Below are 15,333 nucleotides of genomic sequence, written 5' to 3'. Positions count from 1 at the left end.
ACCATGGTTCTATATAAATATCCTATATAATATCCTATATAAATAGAAGCACGCCAATTTTTCTCAATTTAACTCTCATGCTCCACTTTCCTTCGCTACCGATATCCTACAATTTCTCACCTATTAGGAGATATAGCACCAGAGTTTACCCGGGAGCCCGGACCAACGCCGTCTACCCAGCATCATTGGAGTCACAGTGGCCAGTGGATTATGCGTGTACTTAGTGGATCAGTTGCCACTGGGTGACTGCATCTGGATCAGGATTTATGCCCCTCCCTCTCTACTACAAGCAAGGCGATCCTCAGTCGGAATGTGGGGGCCTACGGAAGATCGGCGGGATCGGGCGCTCCTTTGGAGACACCAACAATGAAAAACTCTGTTCATGGGAGCCCTTGGGTATCTGCGACTTGACCAACATGGATGTGTAAAGAAGATGATGTAGGCTGTTGGGTGAAGTTAAATACAGCAAAGCTTAATACCTCCCACCACCATGACACCACGGTTAATTTTAGAAAGTAAGACTAGATGATCGACAGATCGTTAAACAAGTTTTTCCTACATATGTTTCATTTTTCATGTAGAAATTAAACTAAAAACGAACAAAGCGTTGTTTCTGTATTATCTTCCGGAATTGGAAAATCCTAAACGAAGGAAACCCCATTCCTTCATTCAGAGCATAAATGTTCTGTATGTCTTTGCATTTAATTAGGAATGAACATTATGGTAGTGCTATGGAATATATTTCCCCATATATAGGAGTCCCTATTATCTACACATTCAACTTGTAAACTGGATAGATACACAAGACAGAATACTAATAGACGTCACAATCCTACCGTGAAGTGTATGAGAAATCCTAGAGCGATATAGAACAGCTTCGTCAGTCATCTAACAACTGACTAACTTGCAACTCAGCAGCATCAAACCCTTGATATCCTCTGCGCGTCCCAACTCGCCCAGATGGACTTGCTCTCAAGGAATCGGATGTCGAGGCTAACCAAACGAAAAATCAGCCTAGGATGTTCGCTATTCACGTCAGCAAGAAAAGGAGAAGAGAACGCCCGAGTCAGAAGCCTTCTGCTGGTGGCCATTCACGACTGTGCCGGCCCGACCAATGCAAGGGGGCTCTCAGCCGCAAAACCATTCAGCAGTTTCACCGCCACCCCCTTGCTGACGGTATACAGACTCTTCTCCCAGGTCACGTCAACCATGGCTGCCCAAAAATATCGTCTTGCCGACATGGTCGTCTATCGACTGGAGCGCCACGTTCCCTTCGTCTCGGTCCAGGACATCCACCGTCTCATATAGAATTTTGGCTGCTGCGCCCTGTGCGACCGGGGCCGAATTTACGCTAGTCAGCAGCTTGTCGGCCAAGTTGGGGAAATGAAATGGAGATGCCAAGTCTTGGTCAGAGAGACAAGCTTCGTGTATTCGTCGGTCGTAATGGAATGAGTTTGGAAATTCGAGGATAGAACGCTCAGGTCCGTGGATCACCTGCTAGAGAATGGATTATATACAATGCACCCGGATGAAGCTATGTTCCCTTAGAATGGAAAAGGGTTTATATGGCTTTCAGTTCCTTCTGTAATTTATGGCCCAGTCGAAGTCAACAACAAAGACCGCATGGAAATTGATAATGATGATATGAGATGGGTTCTCCTGGCCTGGAGCAAATGGTGTCGTCTGGTATTCGACTCGGAGGCAAGATACTGAGGCGAAAGTAGACCTCAATTCCGGGAACGCCAGAGATGACTCGGGGATAATTCAGAACTGGCTTCATCGGTTGTCTTGGAAGAGGCGCTGTATGGGGCAAATGGTTAGAGGAACTGTGGAGTGCAATTATTGATCTGATCTCGCATATCGTTTGTTTAAGTATGGCAGGAGGAGTAGGAGTTGCAGAGTATACCCCGGAGCATGCCCTCATGGAGCTTCCGAGCACCAGTATCTGGCCGGAATACGACATGAGGAATAGTGCTAGAACGCAAATCGATCGCTTATTTTTCATCATACAGATGGCCCCCATCCAGGCTGGACGACTGAACGGGGAACTGGCGTGGGAAGGATGAAGCTATTGATTAGCGTCGGGTGAGTGCAGGGGAGGGTGGATTCGCACCATGTTGTCTGTCTGCCAACTGGTACCTGTGTCCGCTGTCTATTCCTCGGCCTTTGAAGGTCTACGGTCGAGCCAGACAAGATGACGCCCGGCATACGAAGGCTTCACGTCCATCATAAATCCTGGAACTGTCGCCGCAACTACAAGCTGCGACGGGCCAAAGCATTGCAGTACATCCCATGGAGTCACCGTCCCTAACATGTAGTGTGGCGAGAATCGGCCGCAGTCCTAGAAATATCATGCCGATGGGGATATCTGTAACTATATTGACTCCCATTCGCCCGACCTGCAGCTGTCGAAGGAGGTTAATGCTCTCGAGTTTGTCAGCGCTTTTTCCCCCAAGACCTTCACACTCGACCGTCGGTGCCTTTGTCCTTTCTTTCTTCGGAAGGAAACGCGTAAGGGGGAAAATATAGGGCTAATTTTGCGCAGTGAGCTATTCCACGGTAATTTAATGGTAAGGAACCATACCTCCATAACATGAGGTCCGCCTTGACGTCCTGGACTACGTGATTTATCCATCCAAGCCCCCTTAGTGGCCAGGGAACTGTGTCGGAACCAAGCTTATGAAGTTATTGGGGTGACATGGCAGAACCACATGGATCGGTCCTTCTTAGAGCGAAGTCTTGCACATCTCAGTGTTGCAACCAAATGATAGCATTTGATCCATGGATATATCGGTGCTGATAGCAGATGTTCAACACACTGGTCGACTCCCTATGGATCAACGCTCAGCTCTGCACCCATTGCCTTGTCAGCTTGCTCCCGAATAGCATCGACAGTGCATTACACCCTCACCTAATGGGCCATCAACAGCTGCAAGATACTTCGGATCCGCTACAGTCCAGTGGAGAAGATATGTCGATTGTTCTAGTATATTTAACTAGAATTAGTATTTATAGACTAGGTAGAAAACTGCAAGCATTTAGTCTACCGAAATTACGGCAAGTAAGCCATGGCCAATGGCTCATGGTAAATTTTAATATTCTCATCTGAACCTACATAGTTACATTAGTCTGTTATACAATATAAACCGCATTCACGGAGCACGTGGAAGAACCTTTCTTTTCCCAAAAATAATAATAATAATAAAGAAAAGAAAAGAGTTGAACAGTAGTTTGCTATTCTAATGCAACCTTAAGGACAGCAAAGCTTCAGACATAAGAATGGTTAGAGCTTATGACAAATAAATTGTGTGAATAGGTCTCTGCAAATATAAATGACAAGTTTATATTGGCTCTATTATGAGGTGCTCCCAGCACAATAAAAATCAGCGAGCATGTGTGTCCAATTATACCTTCTAGCATAATACAGAGTACTGGAATACGGAAATTTGGGTGCAAGCTTAAGCACTAATTATCATTGTGCACTTGCAAGTCAAAGGTAAGGTTATTAGAATAAGACATTCTATAATCGCGATGAACACACATGACATAAGTTGTTGGAGCATATCGCCAAGCATAGGCGCCTGCCCCCGGTTTCGTCCTCGCTTAGTCATCATTTATGTAAGCTAGCTTTTAGTAACTAGTAGCGGTCACCCGGCCACCCATTCAATGGAACAAGCAATCGCTTCCAACATACTCCGTGCGCGCGGGAACTAGGTCTGATTACTCAGACTTTATGCCAGGTAACTAACTAACTAACCGACCCGGGAGCTAAGCGGAGGGGTCGGTTATTGTATATCGCCGAGTGAGTACACAGGTCACTTCCGAGAAGCCACCAGCCGGCCCCACTGGTCTTGGCACTAGCGGCGCGGCACCTCACCTTTTAAATACTGTATCACAGACCATGAAATTCAAATTCAATTCACCCCTATAAATATTTCTTACGGTCCAAGTTTCTGACCAACTCTTAACTACTTGTTAAGCAGTTCTCAACTGCTTATACCAACGGAATTAATATGGATGTAGCAGGTTTTTCGTTAAATTTTGGTGAGGTTGAAGACACATCTTCAAATATTGACTGCACTGGAGAGGTAAGAAATCTAACTCGTTCTTAAGTACTTGCTAATTAGTTTTCAACCAGTTAGTAACTAGTTCCTAATCAGTTCTATATAATCGTCCTCACGAAGTCTTCGGCAGATCTTCTCACAAAATGTATTAAATATTGAGCAACAACAACAAGAACTAGAACTCCGAGAGATTGCGCTTCGATTAAATGAAAAAGACGAAGAGGTACGAGAAAATCAGATTCAAATCAGGCAAAGCAGCTCTAAAATGAAGAAAATGAGATAGAACTCATGGAACAGAGGGAATAAATTAATTATAAAGTAGTTAGGTTCTACACTACTATGGCTATGGCTTTGTATAGGTTAGCTGCCGTGTAATTAGAACTTTATGGTGTATTTGTAGGACGCTGTAAAATAGGTCGTGATAGCGCGGCGTCTCACTCGTAGAACGATGCCACCCGACCTGTAACCTGTCGCCAGACTTGCACCTAATCAGTATACGTGCATCACAACTGAACAATCCCACTAAGGCATTCGTGGCGGGCTTGCAATATCATCAGGCTGCAATTAGTCGTCATGGCTTCTTTTTGTGGTCGAGCGGTGTTCAACAATAATCTATAAGGGCTTATTTACCTCCAGCCGTTACTATGCTTTCGCAGTCCTTTCCTCCTGCTCGTCTCGAGGTCGAATGTCAAAATTTCAATTAAAAATATGACAACAGTACTCTCCGACTCTTTGGAGAGCCGAAGATAACAATATCGGTAGTGTTTGCTATGTTCAAGGACATGGTATAAAGTTAATGCGCTTGTTAATTCGTTGGAATGAAAGCTATAGCCATGTAGCTATAGTCCTTTGCTCATCATAACTGACTTTCTATTTTATGGATGGCTTGGGCCATGTGAGAAGTCGATATAAGGAGCTATACCGTTACGGATCTTGCAGCAGGCGTATATGAGATATGTGATTTGCCTGGGAAATCACGATGTACAAACATTGTTAGAGGTTAATGGTTTACTATTCTGTGGCGTCATGTCTGGCACACCTTGTCACTATACATTATAAAGTACTCTAGTATGGAGGGCATTTGCCTCCTACTACTCCCATCGTCAATCCTCGCTGAAGTCTTTTACTTTAGATGATATTAATCAAGGATCTTAGAGAGTGGTCTTAGATCCTATTGGATATCCTACTACTGAAAACGGTATAATATGTACATAACAAGGCCGGCTATACAAGCCATTGTATATGTAGCATTCCTGGGCCACTGTATGCTAGAACTAAGTGATATTGTAGTCAATTCCATTTCCTGCAGCTTGCGTCCTTTATTCACAAATTTGTAAAATTACACGGTTCCTCCGTCCTGTATAGGGTTGTAAAGCGTGAAAGAAATCTGCAACTTGAACTTCCATATATACTTAGCTCATTCAGCAAAGTTGCGTTACATAGGCAGCAGAAGAACGCATGAGAATCGCTATCAATTTTCATCGTTAACAGAATTTGAGACTTAACTGAGTTCTGAATCGAAGATACAGTTGTACAGCTCAGTTTATTCTTCTTCCATTACACAAAATCTCTCCCCCCGCTCCTTCCCTCCCCCTCTCAAAAAGCGAGGGTGGGCCGAAGGGCACAGATATAGAAATAAAGTGGGATAAGAAATGTATATTACGGGTATTAAATTTGACTAATTAGCGTAACTTTATAATCGAAGGAGTTGTAAGGCCCCTGCATTTGCTCAAGGACATGGGAAAACCCGGTTGACCGGGGGAAAACTATAACAGGGCCTTGAGAAATAAATTCCATCCAGGGGAAACAATATACCTTATGCGTAGTACTCATCACATTTCACAGAGAGGGGATCAAGACTCAGAAGATTGACCTGATGTCCTTCAATCAACCATATAAATCTCCAATAATTCCATATATATTCAGATATTATCAATATTACTACTGTCGAAGGGCATTATTTGCCTCTTAGATACATAGAACATGGAGCGGTGTACAAACAAAGTCGCCCAGTGCAACTCTTCTCAGCCCTAGATGGCTATGCTTTGTTTCCCTTTCAAGTACAGTTCCCCGATCAGGTCGACACCACCCTGACCGACAAATGGAAGGGCGACTTTAAGCGCAAACGCCGCTCTTGCAGGACCAGGGATCGGAGCAATCGTTATCGGAAGAGCAGGAAGTACCTATTTGTCAAAGGGTCAGTTTGAAAGTACATAATGAACTGGCGGAGTAAAGCGAAGAAAAGGGGGATGGCTGGGTATTCGTACCCTTACAATGCCCAGGCCAGGCGCATGTGGTTGGGTCAGGACCATCACCTCCACCCGAGGACGAACCGCTGCAGTAGTCCGATTTGGAACCGGAGGCGGAGGGATAAGTGTTTGAGGTATGGCAAGTTCCAGAAGAGAAGAGAGCGCCAGCTAGAGATTCTTTGTTAGAGATTGTAGGAGATAAGAATAGGCTATAAGATGAAGAAAAGAGGGGCCTACAGTTCACTGTCAGACTGTTTGGTGGGTTGGTGACCACAATCTGAGATGCGCTAGGAGTCAATGAGTCTTCGCACTTGAGCAGCTTGCTACCACCGTTTGAGTTTGTTGGGCCAGTCCAGATATCGATATGTAATTTTCCATCCTTGTAATCGCTGGCTACCTCATTTTTTAGCACGTTTATTTTATGGGTGACAAAGCTCAGCCATGAACGTACTGCACTGCTCGCATTCATCCTCAAAGCGAAGGTACTTCTGCAAATATGGCAGGTAGATGATGTCGCACTTGGCGAATTCACCAGGAGCGGTGGCGAAGGTCAGGGGGTCATTGTAAGTGCCGGTGCCTTTGGAGCTTGTCAGTGGTTCTGTTACTTTGGGATGTATAACCAACAAGAGAGACCTACCGCCTGCCTTGTAGCCACGACCGCAATCATATGCAATATCAGCACCAGGAGGGTCGTTATCTGCATACCCGTAGAATGTCACCTCAAAACCTGACTCTGTATTGCATGACTTAGAGGCAGCCGCGGCCACCAATGTGGCAAAGATTCCGGCCTTAGAAAGGGAAATAAGAGAGTTCATGTTGAAGGTGCAATTCGAGTTTGAGACCACTGAATGCTGTCGACTGCAATGAAAGAGTACACTTGCCTGCTTCTTATACCTTTCCCCACGGGTAATTCGGCATTACTCAAAGATAGTCCAGCGTGAGTCTCAATTGCTCGACTGACTAAACTTTCCTCAGAAGCGCCATTATTATCCAGAACTAGCCGTCTGTGACACATGGAGGATGATTCTCCAGCGTTGTGCATGGGCATTAGTCCCTATTGGGAAGGACGAACGTAGTAATATAGTCAGAATCTGCAGTTGGTACAGTAGGGCTAAGCCTTGGGATCCCCACCAGATGCTGCTTAGCACGGTCTAGCGGGAAGCCTTTGTTGCACCACAAGCCCCCCTCCGCTTTTAGAGATTGGTAGACTTCAGATCGTGTCTCACTAGATGTCAAGATGGCTCCACCCAGACAGGCCCTCACTGGGCTTCATCGCCAAAGGGACAGTCGGCTGGCTAGTTCCATATGCAAGCCTCATTCTCTGTTACAAGTTGTACATGAACGGGAGGAATCGATTTTGTTGATTTCCTGGGATACCGACCAAGTGGCAAGAAAAGCAAGAATGATAATACCGCTCAAATCTACTGAAATCTAGCACTGAATCGGCTGCGTCCTCAAGGTCCCTGTGCGCTAGCAACTTGGAGCCTTTTGCGGAGTACTAACGGTGCAATAAGAAGCTAAACGATTCGTAAATCAAAATGCGCAAAAGGCAAGCTTGTCGAAACTCCAATAAATCAGGCAATAGGCTATCTAGAGAAACTCAGCTGCCTGGATGCTATGAATCCTGCCGGCAAAGTCGTTAACCACCTTTTACCCATTTACCTTCTCTGGTAGTTAGCGTCCGGAGTGGAGACTGATAAAACAGGTAAGGAAGCAATACGAGAAAGAGAATCAGTTCTAGCCTTATGTCGGGACTTGTTTTGGCTCCGACTTTTTATTTTCCCCACACTCGTGTCATTGATCCTTGCAACGGTGGAACACGTGATAGTGGAACAAGTGGAACACGTGAAACACTACGTGTCAATTCTAAAAATACCATTCAGGCACCTAAAAACCCATGGGCTCCAGGAGAGCCATAATACTGGTACATCAGGTCGTGGTTTATATTGACACTACGTTATATACGGTTGGAGGTTGCTCTCCCAAGACATCCCCGCTGCGGTCAAGTCGATCAAGATTAAGTGCGCGTAAAGCACACTCTTAAAAATTAAAATGCTAGCTATAAGAATAGGGATTTGTATTTGTCCCAAAATAGTGCCGTTTTAGTTTGGATCTTGTAAAAACTAGTGGCTACATGGTATTGTAAAAGCTCTCAGTGGGCTGATACTACCGCACAGCTATCCTTAACTACTCGGCTCGGAAATAATTGTCTTTGTAATCACAGCTAGTTTAGTGTGACCGCGGAGACGGTAGATAAGTGAATTGGGAGCCAGACTTGGTATTACCAAGTCTAGTTGACCTTTTTGCAGTGGCGTGGCAATTGGGTGTACCCTGTAACCTAGTCTTACCCTTTTCGGACTAAGGAGATTACAGTCTTAATGCTTTCTTTCACTATTGCTGTATTAAGTGGCAATATTATAGCTATATACATCACCCCTTGGCTTATAAATAGGAGTTTCTGCACTAGATGTTGAGATCCGATATAGAAAGCCCCTTGTAAGCCACTGATATACGGCAGAGAGTCGAATAACCCGAAGAGGAGAAAGCAGAAGGTTAAATACAGATTTATAGCAGAAAAGAAAAGCCAAAGGGTAGAAAAAGCAAGCATAGATATAAGAAAATAGGTAGATAAACGACCGAAAAAAAAATATATAGGGGTCGTTCACTATAAAAGTAATAAAAAATAGTGGTGTAGTACTACCCAGTGTGATGGTTTGGTTGTCTCTGCGCTAGTAGAGATAAAACCACTTGACCATATAAAAAGGTACAAGACGACTGATCGAAGATCAGTCGCATCTAGCGCCCTATATAGTATGTTACAGGTTCAGCCTGTGACACCCAGCAGCAGCTAAAACTAAGCAAGCACTTCCAGGACTTTGCAAAGCTTAGAGGTAATTAAGCTGTTAAGGCTTCTATTCTCACTGTTTTTGCTTTTTTTTTAATATACAAGAAACTTTAAATTAATATATAGTGTCAAGTGCACTTTCCCCTTAGATAATTTATACTCTTGTTGCAGGATTAATTAAAGGCTTCTACCTATTTATTTTCCCCAAGAAGACAAGTATACCACCGCACTTTTATATTTTTATCTAGTCATGCTACCGCAACTCCACCCCTAACATCGGCTCCTAAAATATTAGGTAGTAATATTAAAACTTTCTACCCCCTTTTTTTTTGTCGCGTTGTCAAACTTTCTATGTTCTGTGAAATGATGAACAGAATACCTGTGTAAAAATTAGGAAATGTTGAAAATCAGGATGCCTAAGGCACCTTCGGGTATCCTAGTCCTGCGGCCATCTGATACATCACATTCAGGGGCTAAGGGACATGTAGACATAAGGAAGCGTTTGTCTACGTTCTCTCTCCTAGATAGAAGAATATACTCACCATGCGATACTAGATCGCATCGATAGTTTCAATATACTATCCAGTCACCGCTATCCTAGCACCTCACGACATAGCTTCTTCCGCGAGATTCTCAACATATATTATTATACTGCTGCTAAAAAACTTTGCCTTGTATTTTTGTGCACGCTATAAATGCTCCGGCATATATATTATTATAGCAGCCAAAGTCTATTAGAAACACTGTCTCCTCGCAACTTGAGGCGGTATTTGCTATCGCCGAAAAGGCAACTAAGTTAAATTAGTATCCTATTAAAGTAAGAACACATTCATTAAAGCTTGAAAAGTTCCTCAGCTTGTCTTTTACCGCTTCTTCTAGGCTTGTATTGCAGCCATAACAGTTATCCTCCAATGGTAGGTTCCGTATCCCCTTCGTCCCCGCCACTGGACCAGGCTTACTCAGCACCCACACATATACTGATTGGTCCAACGGCTCACCGCTGCAACTTCCGCATATATATATTTTGATTTATATATTAATATTGAGGTTATTTCTCGAAGAAATCAACTATTTTTGATCCAAAATAAGGCCCGAAATGATCTCTAAATACTACATGCTGATCAGTCAAATCTAAATAAATTTGAATGAAATTCCACCCAGCAAACAGCGCCTTCAACTGCACCTCTTTCCCCTTTGTAGCATAGAGGTTTTTGACACTCTTGACAGCCATACCGAGTTTTTCCTGCCTGTTTCTTATTTAATTAACTATCAGGCAGCTGTCCTAACACCTTTGAAGCTCTATTCCTTCGTATATATTAACACCAAGCACAGACTGCACGTTTATCTAGCTTTATAGCTGTATGATGCTGATGCAGATGCTGAGTAGGTTTAAATGCTGTTCCTGCTTTCCAGAGCTTCTTATAGACCTCTGTACGGAACTCAGAGGCTTCTATTATTTTGATCTTCCGCTCCTCCTTCTAGAAACACTGCAGAAGATATGCATTAACTATTGCTGTATCAACAATCCAGAATAATAAAGGCTTCCAATTGCGAACAGCTCGCCGCTGTGTATAATATGTAGCTCTGTACTGATTGGCAATATCAACAGCTCCCATACAGTGATTGTAGTCGTCAATAATACGCGGAATTTGAAGCTCCTTGACTAGCTCATTACCAAATACCTTCCTAACTATAGAGCTATTTGTACTTGTTTCTGCAGGCCTTTTTCGCTTCCGAGTGACCATATCGGTTGGCTGATGAATTGTATGAACAGTTGATAGTATAGTGACAATATTATTATCTTGCTAGCCAATACAGAGGACTCCATCAACTTCTTCGCCATATATTGTCCCCCAGGGAAGTTTTGATGCTTGATCCTTTAGCTCGGTAATCATCTTGGGCCACTTCTTGCCTGATAAATGTGGACGGGTTGTTCCGCAGGCCCCATATCCTTTATCACGAAGCTTCTTAAACAGCGGAATGCTAGTGAAATAGTTGTCCAAGTAGATGGTATAGAGCCCTGGCTCTATAGCTTCAAGGCGTCGAACTAGCTGAGCAACCATTGATCCGGTGTTTGTGAGGCCTTTTTTATGAGTGATTTCAACTTGGCCGTGTTTCTTGCTGGACCATATAAAGTAGTAGATATATCCTGAGGCTGCTATTGCATATAGCTTATAGCCTTGCTTAATTGGCTTATTGGGCATTTTAACAGTATGCGGTGAGCGTCCAAATAAGCTTATTATTAGCTCATCAACCGCCATTATTGATCCAGGATTCAAATACTTCTGACATGAGTCACGAAACAGCTGGCTATCGGTTCAACTTTATACCACCATTCTGAAGACGGGGTACTTGAATATGCTTTTGGATCTGCAGAATCTGCCTTATTTCTATGCAAATTTGGCTGGCCTGGAGTAGACACATGTAGATATTGATGTAGATCCTTATATCTATGCTTCGACATAAGGCCAGGAAGTTGGTGCAGCGGTTTACCTTTTGTAGGATTAGTACACTAATAGTTATTAAGCCTAGGGCTTTTATGCATGCCCATATATATGGCAATTCCAATAAGGACCATAATTTCTTGTGCAGTTGTTTCTTGAAAATTTAATGCGCCTTTCTCTCTTGCGTACAGATTGGTGTTTGTAGCAATAATATCGAAGAAATCCTTCGGAAAAAATAGGAAAAATAAATCCAATTCATTCTCAGGGTTACAATCAACTGGAACCACGGCTTAAGGACGTCGATGTGGCTTCATATTTAAGGGTTTAAACTTGACCTTCTCATGTCCATTAATTCGAACAAGAAGCTCAGAAACGGCTGGTTTTGTAGGGATTTTTGGGGCTTTTTGAGCTGCATTTTTGGGTTTCTGAACATCCTGAGGTTTTGATCTAGCCATAGAGCAAAATATAAAGCAATTGAGTCAAAAATATATCTATAAAACATAGAAATAGCTTCATTTTACAATGTTTTGATGAAAGACGCGTTCAAATATGATCTATAGACCTATATATCGACCAATCAGATTGCGGCATTCTGCCCGTCAATGGCTGCTGAGTAAGCCTGGTCCAGTGGCGGGGACGAAGGGGATAGTGTATTTAAGCAATTTTTGGGTGTTAAATTCCAAATCCACAAAGCTAAGTTAACTGCTACTTGCAATATTTAATACGTTCTTGTTCTTAACTGCGACCTAACTACCCTCGTAAGTCCAATTACTTATGTCTAACTGGATAGTTGGTGCAGCGTCAAGAATTCTTGGTGTAGATAACAGAGCGGGGAATGCGTCACATAGAACAAAGAAATCATTCTTAAATATCGGTTGCAGAATATAGTGTATTATAAACTAGGCCGGTAATAAAAACTGCTTTGTAGTGCGAATAATAGTACAGAGAACAAAGGCAGTATCTTAAAGTTAAGAGATAAGAGATTAATGGTTGGTGACTAAAAACATGTTTCTGGTATTGTCTTTACTCTTCCAGCCAAAATGCAAATATGGGCTCCGCCAGGATATTCCCTTCGATAAATTGTTGATTCCAGCCATAACTATACATAAATCGTAAATGATGGTACTTTTTTTTGGCGAGTTGAAGCTCCTTACAAAAGGCTTGTTGTATGGCTGCTGTCTTATATGACGCTTCGCTTTGCTTCGTCTCGAGAGACGGAACCGAAGTAGTCAGGCCAAATTTATATTACTGCCTTACTATGAACGGGGATTAGAGGGGAATTGACTTGAATCACTACAGAAGAGTCACTGCCTTAAGCAAACCTGCTTCCGCCAATAATAGCGGGCAGTATCTTGTCAGATATTCGGTAAGTCCCGAATAGGAATAGAATACAATACATAGAACGCTATCTATCATCAGTACTCGAGCTTATTGAGCTCCTCTTGATTATATTGATGATTATTGTCTTGCTTATGTTGGTTGTGTGTATGGGGCCTTGTTTTACCCCTCTTTTGTCATATGATCCTGGTACATACCTACAGCCATATTATTTGACACATCTTCACATGAAAGGATGGTCCATGCACTGTACTGTAACTGGGATCCCTGCTAGGCTTCACACAATCCTCACCTCGTGGTAAAATTGCCGAGCCTATCGAAGCTTCCCTGTATCAATGGCCTCGGAGTGTTGCTGCTTCTCATATAATTTTCTTCTTCCTGTATCTCTCCACAGCTCGGACACCCGTCTCTATTCATTTAATATTCTTATCGCCAGCTTTGGGGACGGGTAATCCATTGTCGCCACACACAAATCTACACAAGAGAGGAATGAATTCCGTGTACATGTAGCTGGAATCGTTCAAGCGCTTGCTATTCTTTACTGTGCAGGGCTCGCATCAGTGCACAGTGCAGCGACCAGCAGACTGCGGCTAGTGCTAGTGGCTGTTGAAAATGGGGGTGCTGCATGCATAAGATACTTGACAAATACTTATTTTTGCTTCAATACTGGTGACTGAGAGGCGCAATGGTAGGAGTATCGAGTATGAAGTGCAGTTTCTAGCTTACAATATGTATACACTTAGGAATAAACTAAATAGCGGCTCATAAGGCATCAAGATCATAAAAATGAATACTCGAATATTGGGCGCATAATCAAATAGACATTAATAGTAACGCTTGATAAAGTAGCATGCATCAAGGCAAAACTGAAGAGAGAATCCATGTCTATATAAATAACATCATGTCTTTTCGAGTCACCAGTACCTCTTAATCATCTTTCTCTTTCGTGCTCTTCCTCGTCTGTAATACCAAGGCTCGAGACCAAATATTATTTTTAATAAATTAAAAGAATTTCTGGTTCTCCTTGGTAGAGTACTGCATGTGTGGGTTAAATCATCACTACTTCCAATTCACCACTCATTCAAAATCCGTCCGCTCCTCCTTCTCCGCAAGCTTCTTTGCACAAATCCATCCATCTCCGCACCGTTAGACTAGCTGACGCAAAAAGGGTATAACTTTGAATGACTGAATTATGCGAAAAAGCTTTCCAACAGTTAAAGACTATATTTACCACTGCACCAGTTTTTATGCAGTTTAGCCTGGAAAGAGATACTGTTATCAAGACAGACTCTTTTAAATAAGCTACAGGTGGAACATCATGACTCACCTGTCTATACCTGTCTATAAAACACAACGATGCTATCGACTCCACAGAAGACTCTGAAAGGAAATACATTGCCCGGTGTCAATTTCGAAAACTTGCGCGAAAAACAGAATTTGTCGCTATGATTATGACCCGTTCAAGTCTATATGTGACAATCTCCGTCCCGCAAATGTTCTGGTAAATGCTCAGTATAGAGCCGTAGCGGCGATAGGCTGAGAGTTTTCGTATGCTACCCCGCTAGAGTTTACTTATAGTCCACCATTCTGGCTTCTTCTTGAGCGTCCTGCTACTGGGAGAAAGAACTAGATGATTGGGCTCTCGAGTATGAGATGCGGCTGGAGGTATTCTTACAGGAAATTGAGAAACGCGAAGAAAGTGCAGCCATTTGGGGTATCCCGGTTGAAAATCTCGCGAGTCATATGAAACACAGCTGGAAAAGTGGAGATTTTTGGGTGTGTTATAGGGAATTTGACATAGTATATTGGGCTAGAATCGACCGGCGATTCTTTGGAGGCGATCTGAATGGTCGACTTGAACTACTTACTGTAGTTAATAGTTGGACTGCTTTATCTAATTTATTAATGAATGGTGCGGATTTCTGTCTTGTCTGATCACGACCGAGCCGCGTCGTTGGAGATATGGTGGTCGTGGTATGTACAATGAAGCAGGGTAGCAGTGTTGGGAAGACAATTATTAGGCCACCTGGATGGAAGGCCACTATTTATTCTGTGAATCTCGAGAGGGAGTTATTTTCAGCTCCCTCTGATCCACAACACAGTGGACCAAGTGCGAACATTGCGAGCATAGGTGGGGGACTGAGATAGTCGCTAAGGTCGCTGCGGACCACTGGATTCACCCGAGTTGGTGGTGCGTGGATGCAAGTGCCTGGTGAGTGGCGGAAGGGTTGGCAAATGGACGACCAAAAACAGCGTGCCGTTATTAGCAGTCATCTACAGAATAGATTAAAATAATATCTTTCCATCACACATTCTAGGAATTTATAAGAAATATATATTTATCCCTAGTATGTCTATACTTTCCTACGACCTACACTACTCTGATAAGGAAA

At 43.1% G+C, this 15,333-nt stretch overlaps 2 protein-coding genes across 2 annotated transcripts; both read right to left on the bottom strand.

Moving 5' to 3' along the window:
* Nucleotides 1-920: 920 nt before the first annotated feature.
* Nucleotides 921-1,241, bottom strand: ATNIH1004_002121 (uncharacterized protein; the record flags this gene model as incomplete). The annotated part of the gene is made up of 2 exons (XM_033566816.1): nucleotides 921-1,026; nucleotides 1,096-1,241. The coding sequence occupies 2 exons, from the start codon at nucleotides 1,239-1,241 to the stop codon at nucleotides 921-923; spliced, it is 252 nt and encodes an 83-aa protein (XP_033428811.1).
* A 4,853-nt stretch (nucleotides 1,242-6,094) lies between these two features.
* ATNIH1004_002120 (uncharacterized protein) lies at nucleotides 6,095-7,128 on the bottom strand (the record flags this gene model as incomplete). Its single annotated transcript, XM_033566815.1, has 5 exons — nucleotides 6,095-6,247; nucleotides 6,338-6,481; nucleotides 6,558-6,706; nucleotides 6,765-6,890; nucleotides 6,951-7,128. 5 exons carry the CDS (start codon nucleotides 7,126-7,128, stop codon nucleotides 6,095-6,097), a joined length of 750 nt encoding a protein of 249 aa, XP_033428810.1.
* Between the last annotated feature and the right edge of the window lie 8,205 nt (nucleotides 7,129-15,333).

Source organism: Aspergillus tanneri (assembly GCF_003426965.1).
Source record: "Aspergillus tanneri strain NIH1004 chromosome Unknown AapTan_1_pilon_pilon_pilon, whole genome shotgun sequence".
Taxonomy (NCBI): Eukaryota; Fungi; Ascomycota; class Eurotiomycetes; order Eurotiales; family Aspergillaceae; genus Aspergillus; species Aspergillus tanneri.
Note: the sequence above shows the minus strand (reverse complement) of the source record. Positions and strands in the feature narration are given on the sequence as shown.